Source organism: Cynocephalus volans, chromosome 7 (assembly GCF_027409185.1).
Source record: "Cynocephalus volans isolate mCynVol1 chromosome 7, mCynVol1.pri, whole genome shotgun sequence".
NCBI classification, from domain to species: domain Eukaryota; kingdom Metazoa; phylum Chordata; class Mammalia; order Dermoptera; family Cynocephalidae; genus Cynocephalus; species Cynocephalus volans.
Window position 1 is genome coordinate 59,323,501 of NC_084466.1, and position 26,348 is coordinate 59,349,848.

The 26,348-nt window shown below is 39.3% G+C and overlaps 1 protein-coding gene across 6 annotated transcripts in view; it reads right to left on the reverse strand.

Annotated features, from left to right (window-relative positions):
* MTRF1 (mitochondrial translation release factor 1) overlaps positions 1–26,348 on the reverse strand; it is a 63,341-nt gene that overhangs the window by 33,154 nt on the left and 3,839 nt on the right. For 3 of the 6 annotated variants that reach the window (XM_063102605.1, XM_063102600.1, XM_063102603.1), the window contains exons 2-3: positions 7,082–7,507; positions 1,416–1,507 (exon numbers count right to left, since the gene is read on the reverse strand). In XM_063102605.1, coding sequence (XP_062958675.1) covers positions 1,416–1,507; positions 7,082–7,499 — 510 coding nt within the window. In that variant the 5' untranslated portion in view covers positions 7,500–7,507. The other 3 variants (XM_063102604.1, XM_063102602.1, XM_063102601.1) reach the window with 3 other exon arrangements.

Below are 26,348 nucleotides of genomic sequence, written 5' to 3' on the forward strand. Positions count from 1 at the left end.
CTTAGATAAAAGCCCCCAAAACACTAAAAATTCAGTAATTAACAAAATCATATAGCATCCTAGTGGGGTTAGTTCTAAATGCTGCAAGAGGAGATCTAATTAGACCTAAAACAGGTGATCAATTCATGTTAACAATGAAGTTACTTGTCAGGATATTTTCTGCAATGCTATCAGATTATTTTAATTTTCTAAAATGCAGAAGTTTAAATCAAAGTCCAGAGAGTTCTATTCAATTTTCTTCAGATTTTGCCCCTTATAATTAGTTCTGAACAGTAGCTTCTTTCATCTAATGAATGAAGCAAGGCTTTGAAAGTCTTCATTTGGAAAAAATGAAGACTTTACATATGACTATTTTTTTTTCCTGCCATAAATGACACTAGACACCATCCCATGCCTTGCTTTCTCAGCAGAGTCATTCTGTTTAAAGACTATGTTGAGGAAATCCCAAGATAAGGCTCAAATAGAGTTTCCCAGCTGTGACAAGAAAAAAAGGAACTTCCTAATAAAGAAACCAACTTTCCTCTTAAGAAGAAAAGGGAAGCCATTTCATTATTAATAAAAGGTCTTTCAAATCAAACCAAAAGTACCTATGTGTCACAACTCTCCCTACTGCCAATTTGTGAAATACTCTACCTCTGCTAGAAATGATATAGTCTGTGGAAGAGAATTTTAGACAGAGTTGGGCATCTTACTTCTGCTTTTGATTAACTGCTTAAGTCGGTGATAAAAACAAGTGATACCTCCACTTCATCTCCTTAACCCCTCAAAAAGCCCCTCCCCTGAATTCCCAGAGTAATGAACACTGAGGTAGAAGGATAGTAAATATGAGAGAAGGAAACATGGTTTGTAGACAAGCCATCTATTGAGATACAGGGAAAGGAGACCACTACTGAAGGTAATTTCCACTTGTATGTCTAGGAAATATCAGCTAATGCTGATAATAGTATCATGAACCTTTAGCGACCCCAGTATGTCAGAACATTACTAGACCTAATTAAAGCCTTGTGTTAACCAACCGTCTCTACACCCTTGGATTCATTCCATTCTATCCAGAGTACAAATTTCAATTCTCAATTAACACAATCTCCAGGAACCCACCCACCTTTCACCCCTTCTAACTCTTAAAAACCCCAGACTGCTCCCTATGGTGAATTAAATTTCTTTACCAGCATGCGTTCTCTTGTTAATAGACTCAGCTTTGATTTTGCTCAGGGGGTCTTTGTTTTATTCCTTGACATCATAATTTCTTCAGTCTCATTCTGCAGCAAACTACAGCACCAATTTAATCACTTATCATAAAAGAACACTTAATAAACCAGCATTTGGAAAGTACTTTGATCACCAAAGCAGAGTCTAGCAAGAACAGCATTTCTTTATATAACACTCTTGAAATTAGTCTAAGTCCTAATACATACCTCACTATACAACATGTTGATTTTTTGATCAATGGTTTGCCTTTCTTCTAATGCAAGTTCCTGTAACTGCTTTTCGTCTTGTTTATTTAGGCCTAAAAACCAGCAACAGAAATAATGGTAAAGTTTTTAAATACTTACAGAGAAACTTATAAATAGCCACCTCATCTTTGCCTACTGAGTTTTATTTCAGTTGGGAAGGCAAGGGATCATGCAAAAGAACAATTAGAATAGTTGGAGAATGTCAATTAACAAATATTTACTAAGCATGTTCAAAAACTCAATGTGAAAAGCTGTATGATCTTACCACACAAAGCTTGTGATTTGAATGTCTACAAGTATTAACAGAAATCAGTGATTAATCAAACAGGTTTAAAAGGGACTGGCTAATTAAATATGACCCAAATAAGGTAAGTTTTGGAGTAAACTGAGGTAAGCACTTCCTGTCTAAAGCCGGTAACCATATTTAGCTCACTGTGATGTGGGTCTGGCACAGCTGAAAGCTCCATTTTGTTCAAGAGAAGTCAGAAATAAGAACTCTTGAAGTCTCTTGATATGTTCATATCTAGTACATATTTTTTAAAAACACCAGGTGGGTCAAACAAAACACATTTTTGTAACTTGTGCTTTATGGAAACAATGGTCCTTTTCATTCATTTCAAAAGCAGAAAGTTAAATCATGGAACTCTCGCAAAACAAGTTAACTATGATACAGTGGCCAAGCATGGTGAATCCCATGACTTATGACTCCACTGCTTTAGAATGCCTGCAGACTTTACTTGTTAGTGGTGACAGGTGCAATCCGAGGTAGAAATTTTTGACTCTTAGTAAATGTAAAGAAGAAAATAGAACTGAAGAATCATAATTATAAAGAAGAGAAGGCACTTTAAAATTCTTCTCTATTCATGGAAGTAATTAGGGTCTGGTGGGATTCTGCACCTCATTGATGCTTTCAACATTTAACACTATGTGCTAAACACTCTAAGTTGCTGGGGACACAAGGATGAATAAAACATGGTTCTAGGCTCAAGAGGCTCAGTCTGGTGGGAAAGATGGACACACACATACGGTTACAATATATTGTAAGGGCAGTGCCTGTGTGCCAGGAGAGCATAAATATGAGGGCCTAACCCAGACTTCAGCACTTAAGAGGCTTCCCGACTAAAGTTTCATCTGAACTAATTCTACTTATGGATCATCTGATGCAGAAATGTAGTATCACTGGTGGTACCACATGGCGCACATATGTCAAAAACGGAAACCAGGCTGACAATACTCAACAGTTATCTGCTTGTTTCAAAGGTATCAGAAAAACCTTCTGATATGCAATCACATAAAATTATTTTTGTGGCCTCTTATTATTTGTTGTAAAACTGTAAAATCCAATCTAATTAAATTTTATTATATCAACAAAGATTTTAGAATCTATTATAGCTTATATTTGGTGATGCAAGGGATATAAAAATGAGTAAGACACAGGACCTGTCCTTGAGGAGCAACGGGGTTAGGGGCTGAGGTTAAGGCAATTACACAAAGGATCATAATACAAAACATAGACAGGTAACTATACCTGTTTTTCAAAGGGGACTGAAGCTAAAGTATGACATCCAAGCCAAACTTTGTAAGTGGCCTTACTTTTAACAAGGTGAAACTGCTAGGTTGACAATATGAGCAAAGACATAGACATGGGATGGCATGAATATATTCAAGGAATGGCAAGATGTCTATTTTGGTAGGAAGGCAGAATACACAAAGGGAATTAATATACTACACAGAGAAGCTGGGGTCACTAAGCAGAGGTTTCTAAGTGCGAAACCAAGAAACATCTATTTATAGGCAATGGGAACTACCAAAAATTTTGAGCAGGTGAGTAACATGATTAAGATTGTACTTGCACTGGAAAAGCCTAGAGGTGAAACTACAAGTTAGGAATTAATAATAACCATCTAGGTCAGAGATGTAATGAAGATATAAAGTAGGAGAAAGTAGAGAAGGTGACTCATACAAGATACATTACAGAGGGAGACTCTAGTGGACTTCAAATCATCGTGCAGTGGATAAGAGCAGAGGCTTTGGAGTCTTATTGCTTGGGTTAAAATCCTTGCTCCTTCCCTCACTGGCTGGGTGATCTTTGGATATTTAACTTCTCTGCTTCCTCATCTATAAAATGGGATAATAATAATAATTCCTATCTCATAAGGTTACTCTGAGCATCCAAATGAGATAATATTTGTGAAGCACTTAGCTGAGTGCCTGGCACATAGACAGACTAAGTAAATGTAGCTATTATCACTATTATTATAGAAGAGCAGAACTGTATAGCTAGTAGAGCCTTTAGAAACAATCTAATCCAATCTAATAATACTACACGTGATACATCCAAGGCTGAAAGAAGTCATGTCAACTTAATTAGAAAGCATTTAGTAAGCTCCTATTATGGGCAAGCAACTTTCTCTAATCAGTTACAAATTTCAGTGGCAATATGCAAAAAGTAAAAAATATCCTCATTAAACCCATGTCAGAGACGCATGGTGCCACTAACAGAAGGCAAGAAAATGTAATGCTTTGAACATTTAGGACTTTATAGGTGTATCAGTGACTGGCTTGGACATCACTTAATACCTCTAAGGTTTAATGAAACAGGATGGAGCACAGAAGAGAGTTTAGAAACTAAAAGTCAATAGCAAAATATGGATAAATGTTGAATCATGGGTTAGTTCATTGTAATTTCCTCTCAATTTCTGTACAATTTGGAAAATTTTCGTAAGAGAAAAAACTGTTGATGCAATAGCAATATTAAAAAATACAAAAATTAAAAATTAAGATAAAAAACAAATACCTCATAAAAATAAACACTCTGTTGAGCTGGCCAGTTGGCTCAGCTGGTTGCAGAATGGTGCTGCCAACACCAAGGTCCAGGGTTCGATCCCTGTACCAGCTAGCTGCCAATAAATAAATAAATAAATAAATAAATAAATAAATAAGCACACTATATACAAAATTAACCAAAATAGATCAAAGACCTAAATGTACAGGCTAAAAAAAAAAAAAAAACTCTTAGAAGAAAACATCAACGTAAATCTTTGTGACTTTGGATTAGGCAACAGTGTCTTTGATGTGACACCCAAAATTCAAGCAATAAGAGGAAAAAAAAAAAAGGATAAACTAGACATCATCAAAATTAAAAACTGGGCTGGTGGGTTATTAGTTCAGTTGCTTAGAGTGCAGTGCTGGTAACTCCAAGGTCAAAATTAAAAACTGTCATGCTCTAAAGGACATCTTCAAGAAACAGAAGAGATAAACCATGGAATGGGAGAAAAATTTTCAAATCATATATCTGATTAGGGACTTGCATGTAAAACATAAAGAACACTTACAACTAAATAAGAAGACAAATAATTTAAAAATGGGCAAAGGATCCGAACAGTCATTTCTCCCGAGATGATATACAAATGGCCAATAAGCACATGAAAAGATGTTCAACATCATTAATCGTCAGGGAAATGCAAATCAAAACTACAACAAGGGCCTGGCTGGTTAGCTCAGTTGGTTAGACTACGGTGTTGTAACACCAAGGTCAACAGTTCAGATTGCCATACTGGCCAGCTGCCAAAAAAAAAAAAAAACCAAACAAAATACTTGTACACAAATGTTCATAGGGTATTATTCAAAATAGCCAAAAAGTAAAAACAACTCAATGTCCACCAACTGATAGATAAATAAAATGTGGTATAGCCATACAAAGAAATATAATTCAGTAATAAAAAGAAATAAAGTGGCAATACATGGCACAACATGGATGAATCTTAAAAATACTATGCTAAGTGAATGAAGCTAGTCACAAAGGACAACATATTGTTTGATTCCATTTATATAAAATGCCTGAAATAGGTAAATCTATAGACAGAAAGTAGATTAGTGGTTGCCTAGGTCTAGCAGGGAAGTGGGGCTCAGGGTAAGACTTAGGATTTTCTTTTTAGGGTGATGAAAATGTTCTAAAATTGACTGTGGTAATGGTTAGTTAGTTATACAGTTTGTAAATCTACTAAAAGCCATTTAGACAGGTGAATTGTGTGGCATGTGAATCATATGTCAACAGAGGTGTTAAAAAAAAGAACATATCTCCACTGGTTAGAAAATCCCTTTTCTGTGGTCTACTTGTGTAATATCTACACCTGTGTGGATCTCCAAACCTCCTTAGCAGGACAATCTTGACGGGCTAAGCTGCTGTCACCCTGCATTCATAAACTACACGCTGACACTGTTACACATTTTCACCCTTCCTTAGCTTTGCTCATACTGTTCCCTCTATCTGGAATGTCCATCCTTCTTTTCTCACCAGAGAAATCATTCTTCAAAACCTAACTTAAAAGTTCATCCCACCCATTTCTTTTTTTGGCCAGTAAGGGGATCGCAACCCTTGGCACAGTGTGGCCTGCACCACGCTCAGCCACTGAGTGCACCAGCCATCCCTATATAGGATCTGAACCCACGGCCTCGGTGCGACCAGCGCCACACTCTCCCGAGTGAGCCACGGGGCCGGCCCCATCCCACCCATTTCTGACAGAATTAATCACTCCTTTTTTGGGGCCACTACAGTGTTTGATTTATATTGTGAGTCTGGCATTTATCATACTGTCTTTTGCTTATACGTAGTATGTCTCTCAAATTAGATGGCAAGCTCCTTAGGGCTTACTTATCTTTTTAGCCCTACTTCCTACAGCAATGCCTGGCGTATAGTAAGCTCTCAATAAATGCTGAATTAATGACTGAATTAACCTTACCAGATCCCTGAAAAAAAATTAATTAAATTTCTAGACGAAATCTAGAAGCAGTATTTAGATACATCCACCTTCAAATCCTAGTGCGGCACCCAACTCAAATTTTAGAAGATCTGGAAAAATAGGTAGAATTATTTTGAAAACCTGGTTGGTAGTGTTTAAACAGCTGGAGAATGGGGACCTTGTCTGAGTGGAGATGCTTTGTTCAGTGCTTAAAGTAATAGTGAAGACACTTAGACTTGCTAATGGTAACTATGAGTAATTCCATAGTTCTAAGAAATTTGTCAGCTGTTTGTCCTAGAAAATATTTCCAGCTATAAAACATACAAATTTGAAATAATCTACAATTGGAATAAACTTTAAAGAATAACTTCAAGATTTACAATATGAAATATCAAGCTTCTTTCGTGGCTCCACTAATGTGTGGTCTCATCCAGGAAGCTTTACCCAATCTACCCAGTCTGGTTTGAGTGCCCCTCCCTTTTGCTCCTGTGAAACCCTATGTCTTCCTCTAACAGAGCAGGTATCATATTATAAATAATACTTAAATAAATATAGTCACTCTTACTAGACCATATAAAGCCTTCAATGGGGTAGGAACTATATTTCTATGTTCCTGGTATGCAGGACAGTGCTCAGTAGAGGTCTGTTCAATAAATTAAAGCTTCTGAAAAGGTCAGTATCGAGTCTCCCAGACCCAAGAACTTCCTAGCAAGCACCACAAGGAGCCCAGTCACTGAGCAGTTGATCTTTAGTAGCTAAAATACATCAAATACCCTGAGTCCTATCCTTTCCAAGTGTTGAGCTTATTACTTAAAAGACCAAGTTCAATGAAGCTTTAACTTAGAAAATCAATCCTGTACTTATACACACATATATTTTACCTACTTTTACACATTGATTCCAATTCTTCAATTGCTTGTTCAGCCTCCTGAATTTCTTGGTAAATGGCTGCAAGGGGTGCCAACTCAGCATGCCTTTGGTTCAAGGACCTTCGGTCCCCTTCATTCACAGAGATATGCTGTAAGCACTGCTCAAGTGTTTGGTACTCCTTATTCAAGTTCTCCATATATTTCTGTAGTGCTTTATGCTGCCAGAGCATTCTGGTGTCTTGATGACAATATCTCCTGGACCAATTCTTATTTAAAAGACGATGGACAATGTGATTCCTATTTTGCCTAAAATCCCACAGCCTGGCATCAAGATGTATTTGTCTAAATTGATGAGAATGGAGATTGATGTGACACTGGAGGTAACCATTAAGAGATGGATGTCTAAAAAGCCAAATGCACAGGTGACGATTCATCTCAGCATCTGAAATAAAATAAACACAGTCTTTAAAAAATCAACTCTAAAGTTATATGGCATAATAAAGCTGAAAGGAGCTTCAAGAAATCTCATTTAGTTCACTGCTTCAGCCAGCTCCAACAGAGTCCCAAAATTCAATAATGGACAAAAAGAAAATAGTTCTTTAAACTTCTGAAAAATAACATTAAAAGCAACAAAAACAGCGCTGTTTTCTACACAACTAAAATATATAATTAAAGCAAATGGGTACAAGTATAACTAAGGACTATGTCAATAGAACAAGTTAAATCAGCTATTTTCTGCAAAGTATCCAGAATCTAGAATTGAATGTGTAAATGAGCATTTGAAATCTATGAAATAACCACACAAACTTTACGTGGTTCACACAGTCACAGATTTCAAAAGTTTGAGAAAAATATTGAATATTATATTGCCTAATTCTTTAATTTTAGGTATCTAGATGTCTGAGGATGTAACTCAATCATGATTATTCACTCAGTTGGATAGAGACACAGCTGGTATTAGAATGCAAGTTGTCTGTTCCAAGCTCAGTGCTTTTCATTCTCAATTTTGCAGTCACTTTTCAAAGGTCCTTCCTTTTTAGCTGAGATCGTAAAGGAGGAAACTTCACATATTAACACACCAAGAAAATAGGTCTGGTGAAAAAGGGACAATGGCGATAATTATTTTAAGTGAAAAAAAGCAGGATGCAAAACTATATAATCTCAATTATGTTTTCAAAAAAATCTACAATATATGGTATACAAGTAAAAAAAAAAAAGTAGAGTATTTTTTTTTAAAAGAATACTAAAAAAAGAAACATATCAAAATGTTAATAAGATGGTCTCTAATTGTGGGATTATGGATACCTTTTGTTTGCTTTCTATTTTTCCTACTTTTCAATGTTTTCCAAATCTTCTACACATATACTTTTATAATAATTAAAAAAAGGGTTACTTTAAAAAAATTACAGGTTAAGTGAAATTGGCTGTGTACAATCATTATCTGTCTCCCTCCTCCAACAGAAATAACCAAGAACTAACAAAAGCATACAATGATTTTATTGAGTAAGAAAAGGAAAATATGAAGTGTTCTAAGAACACTGTGCCCCTAAAATCCTGAGGTTGAAAGTTGAAATAAGAGTCAAAATTTATCAGAATCAACCTTTACTGTCTCCAGTGTTCCTGCTATGCTAGGAGATGCACTCATATATATTAGGTAACTTGATCTGTATAAGTCTGCTAATTTAGCATTATTGCCTAGGAAACAAAATATTCAGAACGGTCTCTAAAATAATCAGAGTTTGCAAGGGTATACTGTCAGATTTTAACATACTGAATCACATTTAAAAAAGGAATGTTGAAGAATGCACCAAGGCCCACTAGCCACAAGTGTTAACACTCCCCCAGCAGAAGTTTCTGTCTTTACGTCTAGTCTCACCGCACACCAGGCGAGGTGTGTCCATTTGATAGTAGACAGAATAAAAGAATGACAAACATACTTTTTGGGGGAATACTTCAAGCTAAAATTTCCAAATTAGGAACAGTATCAAAATTAATAACTCTCTTGGCCGGCCTGTGGCTCACTCGGGAGAGTGTGGTGCTGAGAACACCAAAGCCCCGGGTTCGGATCCCATATACGGATGGCCGGTTCGCTCACTGGCTGAGCGTGGTGCTCACAACACCAAGTCAAGGGTTAAGATCCCCTTACCGGTCATCTTTAAAAAAAAAAAAAAAAAAAAAAAATTAATAACTCTCAAAGTCATGAACCTCAACGTTAAGTAAAAAAACCAAGACTTGGGCCAGCTCGTGGCGCACTCGGGAGAGTGCAGCGCTTGGGGGCCCGGTGGAGGCGTCGCCGTGGGTTCGGATCCTATATAGGAATGGCCGGTGCGCTCACTGGCTGAGCGCGGTGCGAGGGATTCCAAGCCAAGGGTTGCGATCCCCTTGCCGGTCACAAAAAGACAAAAAAAAAAAAAACCAAAAAAAACCAAAAAAAAAAACCACCAAGACTTATCTGTAAGAACAGCACAGATTTCTGGGGTTATCTGTACTTAAGAACAGCACGATTTCTCCATCACCCACAATAACAGTATTACTAATATTATAGGAACAATTCTCAGTGTCAGCATTGACACTATGCCGGCGCGGGAGCAGCATGTACAAATTATACTGTGAAACTCAGTATATGGAGAGATTCCATAAGAAGGCAATACGGGGTAAAAAACAGGAAAATAAAGTCCTGTTAAGATCAGGAAAGAATTCTGAGTGCCTAAGAAAAAGAAAAAAGGACGTTAGCTTTCCTTACTGAGCTCGGAAGCTTCTGTGACCCTCTACATTTCAGCCCCACAGACCTGGGATGACTCACTTCCTGAATCACTCCTTCCGGGTTAACGCTTGCTCCCGGCTCCTCCTCCCTCACGACCTTTCTCCAAGGGAGGAGTCCTTGGGAGTGCGTAACAGTGAACCAAAATGGGAGAAATGACAGAGCGAGAAAGAAATTCCCCCCCCCCCCCCCCCCCCCCCCCCCCCGAGAAAGAAATTCTCATGGGACGACCACGCGCAGTACTTATTCAGAGCGGGAGCCCAGGGCGTAGGTTGCGATGGTGGAAGGGAGGGAAGGACCGACGGGGAATGAACCACAACTCCCAGGAACTCCCACCAAGGAATCCTGGGAGTTGTAGTTCATAGTGCTGCCGGCCTCGCCACTCCCTCTATTCCTCGAAGGTGGAGCTTTGGTTTTCACAGTTACTTGCAAACCCCAAAGAGAGATTCTCTACAGTTATGCATGACTAATAGACCACGATTTACAACATATTATATATGAAATTACAAGAGTTTCCTTAAATTACATATTAGGAGCCCCTAAAATAGTGGTTTCCGATTTTTTTTAAGAGGACCCCCCCACCCCTTTCATCAACTAAGAGTTTAGGGGATTCTGCATGTTAATTGCTGTACTTTCAGCTTCCACTGCTTCAGAAAATATCTAATGACTAAAGGAGACTATAAATTTGTAATTTAAAAAGTCATAACAAAAGGTCAAGGGATCATATTCCCTTACCAGCCAGTCACCAAAAAAAAAAAAAAAAAAGTTATAATCCATAAGTTAGTGATTTTAGATAATTTCGCATGTGCAAATGGAATTTAGGGGCTCAACCTCGGTTCATAGCTTGTAAATCACCAATTTAACAATTTTAAAAGCCAATTAAACAATTCCTGAAAAACATATTATTCCAGTGGGATACAGCCCTTGGCTATCACACTTACAAGTCATTTGATCTCTGTGCCTCACTTTTTCTTCGTGATAAACAAAGGCAAAAATATTCCATATTACTGACTTCATGAGATATTTCCTGAGGTTATGACCACATACATTAAAAGGAGAATTAGCCATAAATAAAAAATAATATGTAAGATTCATTACCTACTTCCAGGTACCTTCTTCTACCTACTACATACTAGATAGTATTCTAAATATTTTAACCTTATAATTGAATCCTCACGACAACCCTAAAATACCCATTTTGCAGTAGAGAAAACTAAGTCACAGAGAGCTTAAGTAACTTGTTCAAGGTAAAAGAGCTAGTAAGTGCCAGAGCCAAAGTTCAATCAAGGCAATCTGTTTTAATGATCTGTAGTGATGTGTGGCTCCTAAGTTCTGATATGGTGCATCCCAGATCCAAAAGAAAGTAAGAAGAAGGAAGGAAGGAAAAACTTTTATTCATTCAATAAATACTGAACACAGGTTACATGCTATTCACTGTTCTAAGCACGAGGATTTAGTAATGAATAGAAAAGGCACAAACTTTTGGCCACATGGAGTTTATGTTCTAGTAGGGAATAAATTCCAAAGGATTCATGTAAGTCATTCTCCTAAGTTACCCAGGAAAGTCCTTTAATGCTTTATTTTGATTTGTGTATGCAGCTATATAATTTTATTACATATAAAGCTTTATTTGCCTTAAAAAATAAGTCTTACTGCTATTGGCTAATTCTTCATATTTGTATTGTTCTTACTCATATTTGTGTTCATGTTCATATTCATCTTCAAAATTCATATGTTGAAGTCCTCCCCCACCCATGTGACTGTATTGGAGATAGGGCCTTTAAGGAAGTGATTGGGGTTAAATGGGGTCATAAGGGTAGAGCCCTGATCCAACAGAATTAGTGCCCTTCTAAAAAGAGACACCAGAGAGCTTGCTCACTCTCCCTGCTTGTACAAAGAAGAGGTTATGTTAGAACACAGCAAGATAGCAGCCATCTAGCAGAAGTCTAGAGAAGAGGCCTCAGAATGAAACCTACCTTGCTGGCTCCTTGATCTTGGACTTCCCAGCCTTCAAAACTGTGAGAAATAAGTTTCTAGGTCACCCAGTGTATGGAATTTTGTTATGGGAGCCCAACCAGACTTAGACACTGACATATGTAAAAATGTATTGAGATACACATGAAATTTTATGCACTTCATGTGTGTTATTCCTCAACTTAAAAAAAATCCCTAAAGAAATTTATCTTTGCTATTATAAATATTGCTGCTTCTCCATATTTTTAAAGAAAAAATAATGTGGCATATCTACATTTATTAATATGCAAAGATGTCCAAAATATATAATTAAGTGAAAGAGCAAATTTACAAAACCCAGGAAACTACTTCATTTAAAAAGCATGTTATAACACCAAGGTCAAGAGTTTGTATTCCTGTACTGGCCAGCCACAAAAAACCAAACAAAATAAAAGAAAACATATGATGCATATGTATTTAGAAGTCTGGTGGAATTACAGGTAATCTTTATTTTCCTCTTTTTAGTATTCTCTATTTCCTGAAGTTTTGTGATGAGAATTATTGTAAAGAAGAAAGCTATGGAAGAAAAAAAAAAAAGGCATTCTTTAAAGTTTGGTTAAAAAGCCTTTTGGAGTTATTATTATTAAGGGTCATTTTATGAAGTTAAGTAACTTCTACTTCCAAAGAGTCTGATAGTATGAAAAGATAATTTCCAGAAATAGGAATAAAAAGGTTGATTTAGTGAAAAAAAATTAGCAAGTTGATTAAATTAGCAATAAGAACTACCATGTCTGAAACATTTCTCACAGCAGAGTTGAGTACAAACAGTTTCTTTGTTGAATGAACTTGTAATGATACTGATACTTTGGTATCCCTTTGAGAACCTAAATGTTCACCTCCTCCAACTTGGAGCAAGCTAAAACAACAAAATAAGCAGGAACATTTTTGAGATTCTTTTAGAGCAAACTCAGCCCAAATCTCAAAGGGGTAGGGATCAGGGAATTTCACTTAACTTTCTCTCAGAGACCCCCTGATTGTTTTAGAGATTCTGAGGACACTTTCATGTCTGCAGTACTAACAGAAGGTTTATTTGTATCCTTCTGCAGGGATTCTAAATCAGTAAAGTGTCCACTTAGGATTTTCCCTCAGAGAAGCAGAGCACCAGGGCTTCTACAGCCCTGAACATTCTTTAGGAAGTCAGACCCAGGGTGGCTGTAGAGACTGGTTCCAGGCTAAATTGAAATTTTTTGTCTCATCTGAGAAATTTTCAGGAGCACTGAAAGCAACATAAATCCCTAGCACACGGTCATGTCACCCTGTGTCTCATAGCACATTATGAAAATGCATCTGGCTTTGTAGTTCCCTGGAGTTTAGGTGCTTGACCATATCTTGAGATATTCCACAATGTGAATATTGGCCACAGGTTAGCATTTTAATCAGATATATTTTACTATAAAAAAAGTGAAATCGGAAATTATTTAGCAATTTAGGACTGGCCAGGTTAGCTCACTTGGTTAGAGTGTGGTGCTGATAACACCAAGGTCAAGAGTTCAGATTCCTGTAGCAACCAGCAGCAAAAAAGAAAGAAAAATTATTTGGCAATTTAATACAAAATTCAAACTCACACTAAAGAGGAAAAGAAGTGGCAAAGCAAATATTATTCTATTTGTGTTCTTATAAACTATTTTCCCTGAGAGAAGCAGAATACGAAGGCTGAAAAAGCAGCATTTCTTATTTTCATGTATTCATACTGGTTCTCAATTTTTTCTTAGCTTGAAAAAAAATAAGAAATGCACCACCTGCTGGCATTATTGAAACCAGATCCCTCTCAAATAATTTTCAGCCAGGGACTTAGGCCTTGAAAAATCAACCCACCTTCCTTTTACTTTAAAAAAAAAGTAAAGGCAGGTCAAAAGCTAACCGATACTAGAAACTCCCTTTTTTCTGCTAAACTAACATTAGCCTAGTTTGAAATCAGCTTTTTAAGCAAGGTCATTTAGTGTCATCTCCTACAACTTCTTGGTAATTTTATCTCCACCTATCATTCTAAATATCATACTAAATATTTTTCTTAAGTAATTTACTTCATTGGTTAGAGCATAGCCTTATAATACCAAGGTTATGGGTTCAGATCCCAGTACCATCCAGTCACCAAAAAAAAAAAAAAAAAAAAGTACTTCAGGTTTGAATTATACATTCTCAAAATTTCATTTCAATAAATTTTAATTTTTCATCTTTTTCTCCTGATAGTAGTCTTCAAATATCCTTTATAAGTATTAAAGTGTTTTCCAGTTTAGATCCAAAGTGGTTGACATTGAGAAATACAATGTATTCAATATTGTGTGTAGATATGTATCTTTTTCTTTTTTCCCTTATTATGAAAAATTCAAACATATTTAATAATGAAAGTATAATAAACCCCCATGCACCTTGACCCAGTCATGATAGTTACCTCATTGTTTCACCTGCCTTCCTTTCTCCCTCTTTTCCCCATCCCCACTGGATTATTTTGAAACAAATACAAAATATCTTATCTTTTTATCTGTAAATATTTTAGTATGTATTTCCCGAGATAAAGACTTTTAAAAAATATAATCACCCCTAAAAATTAAAAATTGCTTCTTCAGTTCTTACTGCCTTTTGGGAAAAAAAAAAAAAAAGCTTCTTAATATTATCAAATATCCAGTCAGTGTTCAAATTTTTGTGATTGTGTCAGGTTTTTTCTTTTTCTTTTCCTGCAGTTTGTTGATATCGGGATTCAAATAAGTCCATACATTGTAATTGGTTATTTTTTTTTTGTTCCTTTTAATCTATAGGTTCTCCCTCCCTCTTTTATCCCTTTGCAACATATAAAACAAACTCTTTGCCCTAAGTGGCTTCACACAGCCAAGATTTTTCTAGATTGTGGTATATCATGTGTCTTTCTTGTTTTTCCTATAAACTCGTCTAGATTCTTGATCAAATTCAGGTTTAAATTATTTTTGGCAAAACTACTTCACAGGTGAGGTTAGATACTTCCATAAGAAGGTGCAAAATATCTAGTCGTGTTTTTTTAAATGATATTATAAACTCTTGATTGCCTAGATCCATTATTTCATTAAGGGCTGCAAAATGGTGATATTTTATCATTCTCTTTTCATTTATTAGCTGGAAGCTCTATAAAGAGAAACTTTCCCTCATCGAGTGCTGGTTGCCCTTCTTTGTGATTTTTAAAAGGAAAATTGATAACTTTGCCAAAGTGGGAAGATGATCAAATTCAAAAGCTTGCTTTCTGAACAGTTTCTAGGATTTCAAAATTCTATTTTAATCTTATTTTTTTTACTTTAGTAACACAGCAATTATCTGCAATTCCAAAATCCAAAAAATTCTGAAAAACATTTGCAATTCAAAAATAAAAATCTCTGAAAATTGAAAGCTTTTAAAATAACTTATTTGGTGGGCAAATCTGACCTAACCTGAATATTTGGCAGGCAAACCTGACAGAGACTGATTTGAAGCTATTTATATCTGTATTTATCCCACTTGGTGTAAATATTCATATATTTTACTGGAGAACTATTAATGTACTGGATTACAAGGTGCTGGCCCCAGAATCTACTCATAGTGTCATGCAAGGTACAGAATCTACATTTAAATCCAAAATATTCTAAATCCAAAATATTCTAAATTTTGAAACACATATGGTCCCAAGTGTTTCCAGTCAGTAACTATGAACTGTAATAAAAATATAGTAGTTAATATTTATTCAGTATAGTACTTATTCTTTACCAGGTAATTCTCTAAATATTTTACATTTAACTCACCAAATCTTCATAACAACCCTATGAAATATGTTCAATTGCAGTGCCCATTTTAGGAAACTGAGACACAGCATGGTTAGATTATTGCCAAAGGGGCAATCTAACGGCCAAAGAGATTTGAACCAAGACAGTTTGGCTGCACTGTGACCTTATTTCTGCTGCCTGTACTCTCTATCGCCCTAAATGGCACTGTCTCCCAGTTCCCCCAATCTGACTCCAGTCTCGCCTCTCTATCATGACATCCTCCAAGAACCACATGTTTAAGCTCAACTGGACTACTTCTTATTTCCCAAAAACACACTTTCAAACTTGTCTTTTTTGTTCATATTGCTAAAGCATACATATTTTTTGTTTTTGTTTTTTGTTTTTGGTAGCTGGCCAGTATGGGGATCTGAACCCTTGACCTTTAAAGCATATTTTTTAAAAGGTAAAATTATAACCCTTGTACAGATATGAAGTTGAACAAGTGCCAAAATTTTAATTAATTAACTAATTAAGTTGATAAATTATTTATTAATGAGGGAACCAATAAGATGTTCTAGCTCGTTAAAGAAAATCCCAACAGAAGACAGATAAATACACCATAAGGAATGCTGAAGTGAATTTGTTTAAAAGATAAAAAGTAATATATACAAAGCAATAATCACTTGCCCATCCATTTCTATGAACAAGAATCATTTGCTTTATTATGAGTTTTCTACAACTTACAGGAGTTACAAAATAGCTCAAAGGCAATGAAAGACAGTTTACTTAACAGGACATCTCATAATCTTTTGCCCATTTCAAAGTTTTTCACAATTTTTCCTTAATGATAATAATTCCTCTGCCTGTAATGCGATCCACTGAAATTCTCTTCATCAAATAAGTATTCATTGAACACCTCCCATGTGCCAAGCACTCTGCTAAGTGATAGGGGCTCAATGGCCAGAAAACAGATATCATTCCAGCTGTCACCATCTTTCATAGGTCAGTGCAAAAGTCACTTCTGTGTTCCACTTAATCACAGTTAATTCTTCCTTTAAACTCCCATATAATCTCGATTACATCTCTATTGTAACATTGTAAACTCCTTCCTTTGTTACACTCAGCAATTTATCATTCACACTAGCTTTTACAGTTCTGGGGATTAGGATACAAGTCCCAACTCTGAATATCTTTTCTAAAAGATAAATTCTATTTCTATTCTTGATGACATATAAAGAACTGCAGTTTCATTTAACAAATGTTTTGAGTATCTGTTATATGTAAGACGCTGTGCTATGTGATACAGGAAGATGATTCATTCAACAAAGATTTTTTTGAGTCCTGACTGTAAAATATGGGGAATACACAGTCAACTCAGACATGGGGTCCAAACCAGAGGAACTTCAGTCCAATGGGAGGAAATGTACAAGTTAATGACTTCAACATAGTGTGGTAAGTGCTGGAATGCAGGTGAGTACTGAATATTTTGAGAACGTGTAGGAAGGGCAGCCACATCAGAGTAGGGGGCAGGGATGGCTTCTGGGAGAAACTGATGCTTAATCTGAGTTTTGTTTTGTTTTGTTTTGAAAAGATGACCGGTAAGGGGATCTTAACCCTTGACTTGGTGTTGTCAGCACCACGCTCACCCAGTGAGCTAACTGGCCGTCCCTATATGGGATCCTAACCCATGGCCTTGGTGTTATCAGCACCACCACTCTCCCAAGTGAGCCACAGGCTGGCCCTTAATCTGAGTTTTGAAAGACAAGTAGGAGTTAGCTAAGCAAAGACAGGAAGGACATCACAGAGAATTTCCAAAACTGCAAGTAATGCAGACTGGATGAGTGGTGGGACACGAGGCTACAAAGATAGGCAGGAACCAGATCATAAGGGCTTCACATTATTAGCTAAAGAGGCTAGACTTCTCTACACATTATTAGCTAAAGAGGCAGGATTTTAAGCAATGTTTCATTAGATTTGTATTTTACAAAGATCATGAATAATACCCGCCCCAACCCCCATAGCTACATTCTAATACCTGGAACCTGTGAATATGTTACCATGTATGGCAAAAGGGATTTTGGAGATGTGATTAAATATTTCAAGGCGGGGGCTGGGTGGTTATTAGCTCAGTTGGTTAGAGCGTGGTGCTGATAACACCAAGGTCCAGAGTTTGATCCCTGTACTAGCCAGCTGCCTTGCTCCTTCCCCCACCCCAAAAAGGTATTTCAAGATGAAGAGATTATCCTGCATTATCTTGGTGGGCCCAATGTAATCACAACAGTCCTTAGAAGAGAGAAGCAGAATAGCAGATTTAAACAGAAGATAGGAAGAGGAAGCAGAAGTCAGAGAATAAAGAAGATGCCATGTAGTTGGCTTCAAAGATGAAGGAAGGGACCACGAGCTCAGAAATGTGAGTGGCTTGGAGAAGCTGGAAAAGCAAGGAAACAGATTTTCTCCTGGTCTCTGAAAGGAACGCAGTCCTGTAGACACATTTCACACTTCTGACCTTTAGAACTGTAAGATAACAAATTTGTGTCACTTTGTGTTGCTTTAAACCACTGAATTTTGACCGGTGCACTCACTGGCTGAGTGCCGGTCACGAAAAAACGACAAAAAAAAAAAAAAAACCACTGAATTTGGGGTAATTTGTTACAGTAGCAATAGGAAATTAAGGCAGATTCTCTGGGCACGTATGCAGGAAATGAACCGAAGGGGGCTAGCCAAGGATCCATGGAAACTAGTTAGTATGTTGAGTGAGACAGTTTAGCACAGTGGCTAAATGCATGAACTTTAGTAAAACTGCCTTTAATTAGTGCTTGTAGTTTTGGGCAAATTTTCTTTTTTTTTAATCTTCAGTTTTCTCATTTGTAAAAGGGGGATAACAGTATTTTTCTCATGGGTTTCCTTGAAGATGAATATTGTATATCGTATCTGGTATGGAGTAAGTGCTCAATAACTACTACAATTAAATGATTATGGTAATTCAGAAGAGAAGAGAGAAAGGAGAGAGGAGTATAGTAGACTGAATTATATCTTCCCAAAACTCACTGAAGCTTGAATTGTGTCCCCCAATTTTTATGTATTAGAAACTTAGCCCCCACTGTGACTGTTAAGAGAGTGGGAAATCCTATTATGGTAATTGAAAGGTGGGGCCGTCAAGAGGTGAGTAGATTGTAGGATCATGCTATAGTGAAAGGATTAAAAATTATGGTCAGGGGTGTGGTTCAGAGGGCTTTAAAAGAAGAGAGAGCATGTTATGGACAGGTCGGGCTCGGCTTGCCCTCTCGCCTTGAACAAATGACCTGAAAATCCAAAAGTTGATGCAAGGATTTGAAGGTTTATTCAGATTACTGGTACTCAACTAAATGTCTAACCAAGCAAACAAACAAAGAGAAAAGAGGAGCAGTGGGGTCCAGTTTAGCCTAGTCCTAATCGCTGGGGCCAACCTATTCCATTAACAGTAATTGATAAAAGCAGTTCTCCCCATTGTTTACAGCATAAAGAAAAGTATTGACTAGATTTAAATCAGAAAAACAAAGCATGGCGGGGAGGCCTCCAGGGTGTACCTATACAGAAGTGGATACAATCCAACCAAACAGAAGAGGGCTCAGAAAATCAGAGAAAGGTAAAGAGAATAAAGCATTGCCTTGTCAGGATTTAGGCCAGGGACTCCAGGAGAGAGATCTACCAGCAGCAGAGACATGGGAGCAAAATAGTCCCAGTGGCCACTTGCCTCTTGCAGCTAGAGTCTTTTCTGGTGTCCAAAGCTTTCCAATTTTTGCCAGTGATTAAATTAGGCTCTCGGATTCCAAAGTCATAGAAATAAATGATGTACCCAAATAGTAAAGCAAACAAGGCTTTATTAAAAGAGAAGGTAAACTTATGCATAAGGGGGGTAGTGACAGTAAAGCTAGCCCCCTGAGGGGAGCTGTTCAGGGTTTTTATAGGGAAAGGAGTTAAGGGGTGGCAGGCCGGCGTCACTGGAGGTGGTTCTTCTGTTCTTCCTGGTTGCGTCATGGGTGCATGCTCAGTAGGCAGTGGTGTTCATCATTGTTGTTATGGCCAATGTCCGACGGGTAAAAGAAATTTGCCCACGAGAACCGGGTGATAGGAAAAGGAAAAAAATTTATTTCTGGCAGCGCAGGCCAATCGAGAAGGGCAGCCCCGAGTTCCTCTCGCAGCTTTTATTTTTAGCTAGGCGGGAATTTTTCGCGCCTGACACAATCTAGCCAATGCAAGCAAGCCAGCGATACATAAGCTAATTTTGTGGTTAGCCCTGTAGCCCTTCCCCACCCTGGATTCCCCATAGGGACTTTCCAGGCTAAAATGGCAGAGCTGCCTAAAATGGCATTGGCCATGCTACTCTGTTTATTCCCCCATTTATTTTAGCAAGTGATTTGTACAGAAGCAGAATGCATATGTTAAGGTCAGTAGGGGTTGGGGCGTCCCTTAACATTGTCACCCCAGGAGGGTCATTGTAGCAGTCACCTTGATGCTTTGTGCACTGGTGGGAATTCCTAAAGGGGTCTTAAGGTCAATCTGTAACTTTTATAATTATAGTAAACAAGCCTTGGGGAGGGGTTTTGCAACTCAGTAAATATCTGTTTTCTCTCTTATCTCAGTCTATTTTGTCAGGGCAGCCCATGGGGTAATTATTTACCTTGAGGGGTCTCAAGACTGAGGAGTGGAAAAGTAACAAAGTGTTCTCTGCAGGGAAAGTGGAGTCAGTTTGGTTCACAGGCCTAGCCTCACTGTGTTTCAAGGAGAGTCCGCTTCTCTCTCTCTCTGCTCTCTCTGCTCTGCCATTTTCACAATGTGGTACCCTGCCATCATTGAAGTCATCACCAAAGAAAGCTTTCACCAGCTGTCTTCCCTGGACTTTGGACTTCCTAGCCTCTGAAACTGTAAGCAATAAATTTTGTTTTCTTATAAATTACACAGTTCCAGCTATTTTGTTATAAGCAACCGAAACAGACTAATACAAGAAGTAAAGTCCTCAAAGAAGGCAGAGATGTATTCTCTCCTAAGCAGAGATGGAGGAATTAACTCTGCACAGGCCAGGGGCCACTTCCTGAGACAGAAAGAAAGAAGAAAAAGAATGGGTGCAGATGGGTACTCAAAAGGGGAGTGAATGAGTGAACAAACAGATAAGGAGAAAATGGTGTCGTCCCCAAACTGGCAAGTTAGATGCAGTTGAAGAATAGGTGTACTAGGAATAGGAGAATGAGTGAGCTAGCCCAGATCCCCTGCATCTTGAAGAGTGAATAGCAATTATTAAGGAATCAACAAATGTTTGTTGAAAGACAGCTAGGAGATTGTCACCATAATGTGGATTGTCCCAAAAAGAATCTGGGTAGATTCACTATAGCCAGAGATTATACATGTGTATGAGAGCAACCCTATGAGAATAAAAGCTCTTGGCTAGAGGCAGGATGCTGGACTCTCAGCACAATGGCAAAAAGGCTGCTCTCTCGATGCTACACTGACAGGCTACTGATCCCACAAACTGGGATCTCGTCTTTAAAAGAGTTAAAAGAGTTAAAAGAATACTGGCAAAACTCTTCTTGTTTAAAGATAATTTAAAGTTAAAAGAATACTGGCAAAACTCTTCTTGTTTAAAGATAATTTTAAAAATATATAGTAGATTTCTGGAATTTATGATTTAAGAGGTGGGGTAGGTCTGGATGATTCAGGATGTGGCCCTGGGAGTAGGGTGGCTAAAATAGAGTAGAAGGTAAAGGTCTCCGGAGATGCGGCAAAGGAACTGGAAGTCTAGGGTTTTGAATCATCCACATGGATACTGAAATCACAGGAGAATGCTAGTAGCTGAGGTGGAAAAGAGGACTATTGTCACTTGGTAAATGAATGAATGGAGGAGAGTGACTAAGAGGAAAAGGAGAAGAGATTGATGGAGCTGGTGGGCACAGACTCAAAATGAATTTTCTTTTCCGTAAATGACGGTGAAGTATTATGATTTGGAAGGAGCAGTAGGGCAGAAAAGAAAGCGGATACTCCCCTGCCAGCCCCCTGTAATATGTATGGAGAGGAGGAAGCACGAGAGAGATGAAGTCCTTGGTGAGGGGTGGTTACCAATTAAGGCAGGAGGTAGAGAGTGCTCAGTGAAGAGGTTGAGGAGAAAGCAGAGTGGAAAGGTGGGGACAAAGAGAACAACAGGGAAGGATGAGTCTGGAGAGAAAGCCCAGAGACAAACAAACGAGTACAACAGAAGTGTGATGGCTGGAGGGATGCGAATTTGACAATGGTTTTGAGAGGCACGGTGGTACTCATCTTTCTGATTAGAACTCTAAGTATCTGAACTCAAAGATGAACTCAAAGACGTTTCTGTGTTGACATAGAGACTTTAAGGGGTGCCAATTCTAGGCTACATTCACCATTTGTGGTCCCATCAACAATGGGTGGCTTTTGCCCAGGGTTCCAAATTGAATATTGGTGATGGCAGCTTTTTGTTTGTTTTTGCACCTCATCTAAATTCAACCTTAAAGAGGAAGGATGACATGTTTAAAACTGGATTAGGATGAAAATGCTTTGAAGCAGTGGTTCTCAACTCTGGCTGCACATTACAATTATCTGGGAAGCTTTTAAAAATCCCAGTTTCCACCTCACACCAATTGAATGAGCATTTCTGGTGATGGGGCTCAGGCATCAGTAGTTTTTTAAGCTCTCTAGGTGATACAAAAGTGCAGCCAAGGATAAGAACCACTGCCTTCAAATAATATACAATCTATGAAACATGAAACAGAGTAAGACAAGGGCATAAAAGAACGTCAAAGTGCTACGTTAATTCATAAAAGGGAGAGATCAGATCTACTGGAAAGACTTGGAAAGACTTTATAAAAGTCATGCCATGTGAAATGAAGGATTTAAAAAAATAAAGATTAGGGTAGTGGAAGAACAATTTTGGGTAAAACTATCAGGTTGAGCAGAAATGTGGAGTTTAAGGGCCGGCCCATGGCTCACTTGGGAGAGTGTGGTGCTGATAACACCAAGGCTACAGGTTCGGATCCCTATAAAGGGATGGCTGGTTAGCTCACTTGGGAGAGCGTGGTGCTCACATCACCAAGTCAAAGGTTAAGATCCCATTACCAGTCATCTTTTAGGAAAAAAAAAAAAAAAAGGTGTAGAGTTTAGAAAATACTGGACCAGTGGAAACATACTAGTTCAACTGGCATGTAAGGTAACTGTAGGAGCAAAGTGAAAGGAAAAAAATCTGAGAATAGAAACTGAGTTCTAAACAACGAGGGAAGGCATTCAAAGCTTTGATACACTGAGTAACCCAGTGTAATTTAGAGTTTTGTGTAGAAAAGACTGATTGAGAAGCAATGTGCAGAATAAAATGGCAAGGAGAGAGCCTGGAAGTAGAGGGACAAGGTATGAGGCTTTCTTAATGTTTAGTTTTAAGGTGGAATGGGAATGGAGAGCAGGGAAGGACAGAGATAAACACACCAGATGTAGACTCTAAAGGACCTGGCAACTTGAATGTGGGAAATAAGAAAGAGGAGTCAAAGTTGATACAATTTTGAGGCTAACTACAAGAGTGGTATCATTAACAAAAATAGAGAAGTCAGGACTTGGACTGGTTTGATGGGAAGATGCTAAATTTTATTCTAAGTGTTCAAGTTGGAAATGCTTATAAGATATCTAGATGGAAATATTTAACAAACAACTGGGAATGAAGGCTAGGAGATTAAAAGAGTACTTAAAACTGGAGACGGATTGGAAATCATCTACTTGGCATTAATAATGGAAGCTATGGGAACAGAAGACTCTATTAATTTGGTATTGCTGGTGTATTAATTCTGTGTGTACATTTGGGAGAATGAAGAGAAGTTGGTGGGGACCCAGAGGAGGATTAATAAAAGAGACAGGAGGAAACCAGGATTCTGCAGGGGCTTGGTGACTTAAGGAAGAGAAATTCATGAAGGAGAGGGTGGTCCACTGTATGAAATGCTACTGTGAGGTTAAGGACACTGGGGACTGGGAAAATCTTTGGGACTGGCCAATCCTTAAAATCTGTTGTCTGAAATCAAAGCCTGGAGAGGAAAACTTATAAGAATAAATCAGTTTATTGAAAGCCAAGTTTGAAGATTGACCCAGAAAGCACAAACAGAGTTGGATATGTTTTCCAAAGGTCTATAAGAATCACTGAGCTTAGAGTGAAGGGGAGAAAGGAGTGCATGGGAGCAGTCCCCTTCTTAGAAAATTGCTTCAATCAAAGGTTACATAATGGCGAAACACAGCAAAGGTTGAATGTTAATGCTATCTCAGTATGCAGCTTTTACCTGGCTGCCACCAACACAGCAAATTTTAACTAATAGAAGCAAACTTATATTAAGTCTTTGTGATACATCATCATTCCAGGAGCAGGATGTCCCAACCAAGTCACAAGCCCAAGGTACCAAGGCAAATATGTCAAGTTACATTCCTGCCTGCTTACTTTGGTCAGATGCCGGCCAGCAAGTTGGCTTCTCAGCTCTATTTTGAAAGCCTTGACTGAACTGATGCCATTTTCCATCATTAAATGTAAGCTCCATGAGGGCAGATATTTTTGACTGTTAGAAGACTACCTGTTGGGTTCCAGTCAAGATGGCAGAATAGATGATTCCCAGCATCACCCTCTCCCACAAATCAACCGAATTTACAATTATAAAAATGTAACATCAGCCAAGCTCGGGCTGCTGGAGCTCAAGGGAAGAGGAGCAGAGACCTACGGAGTTCATGAAGGCAGGAGAAACTATGATGAGAGAAAGAAAAAGCTGCTCTGAGCATTTTGGGCCACGGCTGCTTTAAGGCTCGAGATGCTGAGTGCATTGAGTGGGAGCTGGCAGAAGCCGCAACTGTGCCCTTCAGATGGAGTTACTTGGAGGCAGCAGGAGATAAGAGGGCCTTGGTGGCCCCCAGGACAGCAAGAGTGCTAATAGGGTTCCCATGGACCCACGCAGGAGCAAGGAGCCAGAACAACTGAAAAAAGGGGGACATTCAGAGGCCAGTGAGTCATCGCAAAGGACCAGCGCAGGGCCCCTCCCATGGGAAGTGTTTGGAGCATGGGTGGTGGGCGAGATGGGAACACCGGGAGAACACTGGGACACAGCAAGGGCAGCTGATCTGCCCCCCCCCATCAGCACAGGACCACTCAGAGGAGACTGGTCAGGAATGCAGAATTGCATAGGGTGCAGTTTGATGAAAAAACTCAGGCCCAGATCAGAGATTCTACAGAACACAGATCCACTGGGTCTCTGGAGAGCCGAAAGTACCTATAAAGTTGACCATTAAACCCTGAGCTGCACAAAAATCTTTCCTTAGGGAAATAGCAGCAAAGCAGCAATTTAAACAACCAAACGGCTCAAGTACTGGTTCCCATAGGAAGTTCCCCTGTGTTAGAAGCAAAGGACAAAAACTTAGTTCTGGCCCAGTCACACCACCAGCACCTTGGGGCCTGCCTGGGAAACCAGAGGCTTGGATCCAGGGACTGGACCCCACTCCCACATCCAGGCACACTGCCAGTGCCTCGGGGCCAACCGGGGACCCAAGGCATGGAGAGGGGGACTGGACCCCTCTCCCACAACCAGGCACACCAAGCCAGCACTTTGGGTCCCACCCAGTGACCCGAGATATGGAGCCGGGGACCAGACCTCCCTCCCACAACCAGGCACAACATTCCAGCACCTCGGAGCCCACCCTCGGACCCAGGACATGGAGAAGGGGACCAGACCACCCTCCCACAACCAGGCACACTCAGCCAGTGCCTTGGGGCCCACCCAGGGACCCGAGGCAAGGAGAAGGGGACCAGACCTCTCTCCCACAATCAGGCACACCATGCCAGCACATCAGGGCCCACCCAGGGACCTGAGGCAAGAAGAAGGAGACCAAACCTCTCTCCCACAACCAGGCACACTGCATCAGCACCTCAGGGCCCACCTGGGGACCTAAGGCATGGAGAAGGGGGCTGGACCTCTCTGCCACAGCCAGGTACACCAAGCCAGTGCCTCAGGTCCTGCCCAACAACCTGAGGTATGGAGCCAGGGACCGGACCCTCCTCCCACACCAGGCACAAAACACCAGCCCCTCGGGGCCCACCTCAGTACCCGAGGCATGGAGAAGGGGACCGGACCCTCCTCCCACAACTAGGCAAACCATGCCAGCACCTTGGGGCCTGCCCAGGGACCCGAGGCATGGAGAAGGAGACCGGACCCTCCTCCCACAACTAGGCAAACCACGCCAGCACCCTGGGGCCTGCCCAGGGACCCGAGGCATGGAGAAGGGGACCAGCCACGCCTCCCACAACCAGGCATACCATACCACCAGTGCCAAGGAGCATGCCAAAAACAGCACCTCCACGTGGGTGGCCCACCACAGCCACCACAATAACCATGGCTGCGGCAAAAGCAGCTAGACGGCACAACTACTGTGCAGATGGTCTGCCAGCAACTGCAGTGCATCCACACAAGAAGAGTCACCAGCAGAAACAAAGAAAAGGAGAGGATGTCTCTTTCCACAAAACCCATTTCAGAGTGACAGAAAAAGCATCTGCTCTATGATAATATTGGGGGACCAGATCACATCTCTCAGCATTAGACAGATCATCTAGGCAACAAATCAACAAAGTAACCATTCTTTCAGGAGAGAAGAAATCTAGGGCAATTAGAGGGGGGAGGGGGAGGGAATGGGGGAAGGGGAGAGATTGGACAAGGGGCATAAAGAATAATTACGATTTATAACAATATGTATGCTAGTAATATTGATTTAATGAACATCTCAATGTTCAACCCCAAAAATATGTATAATCG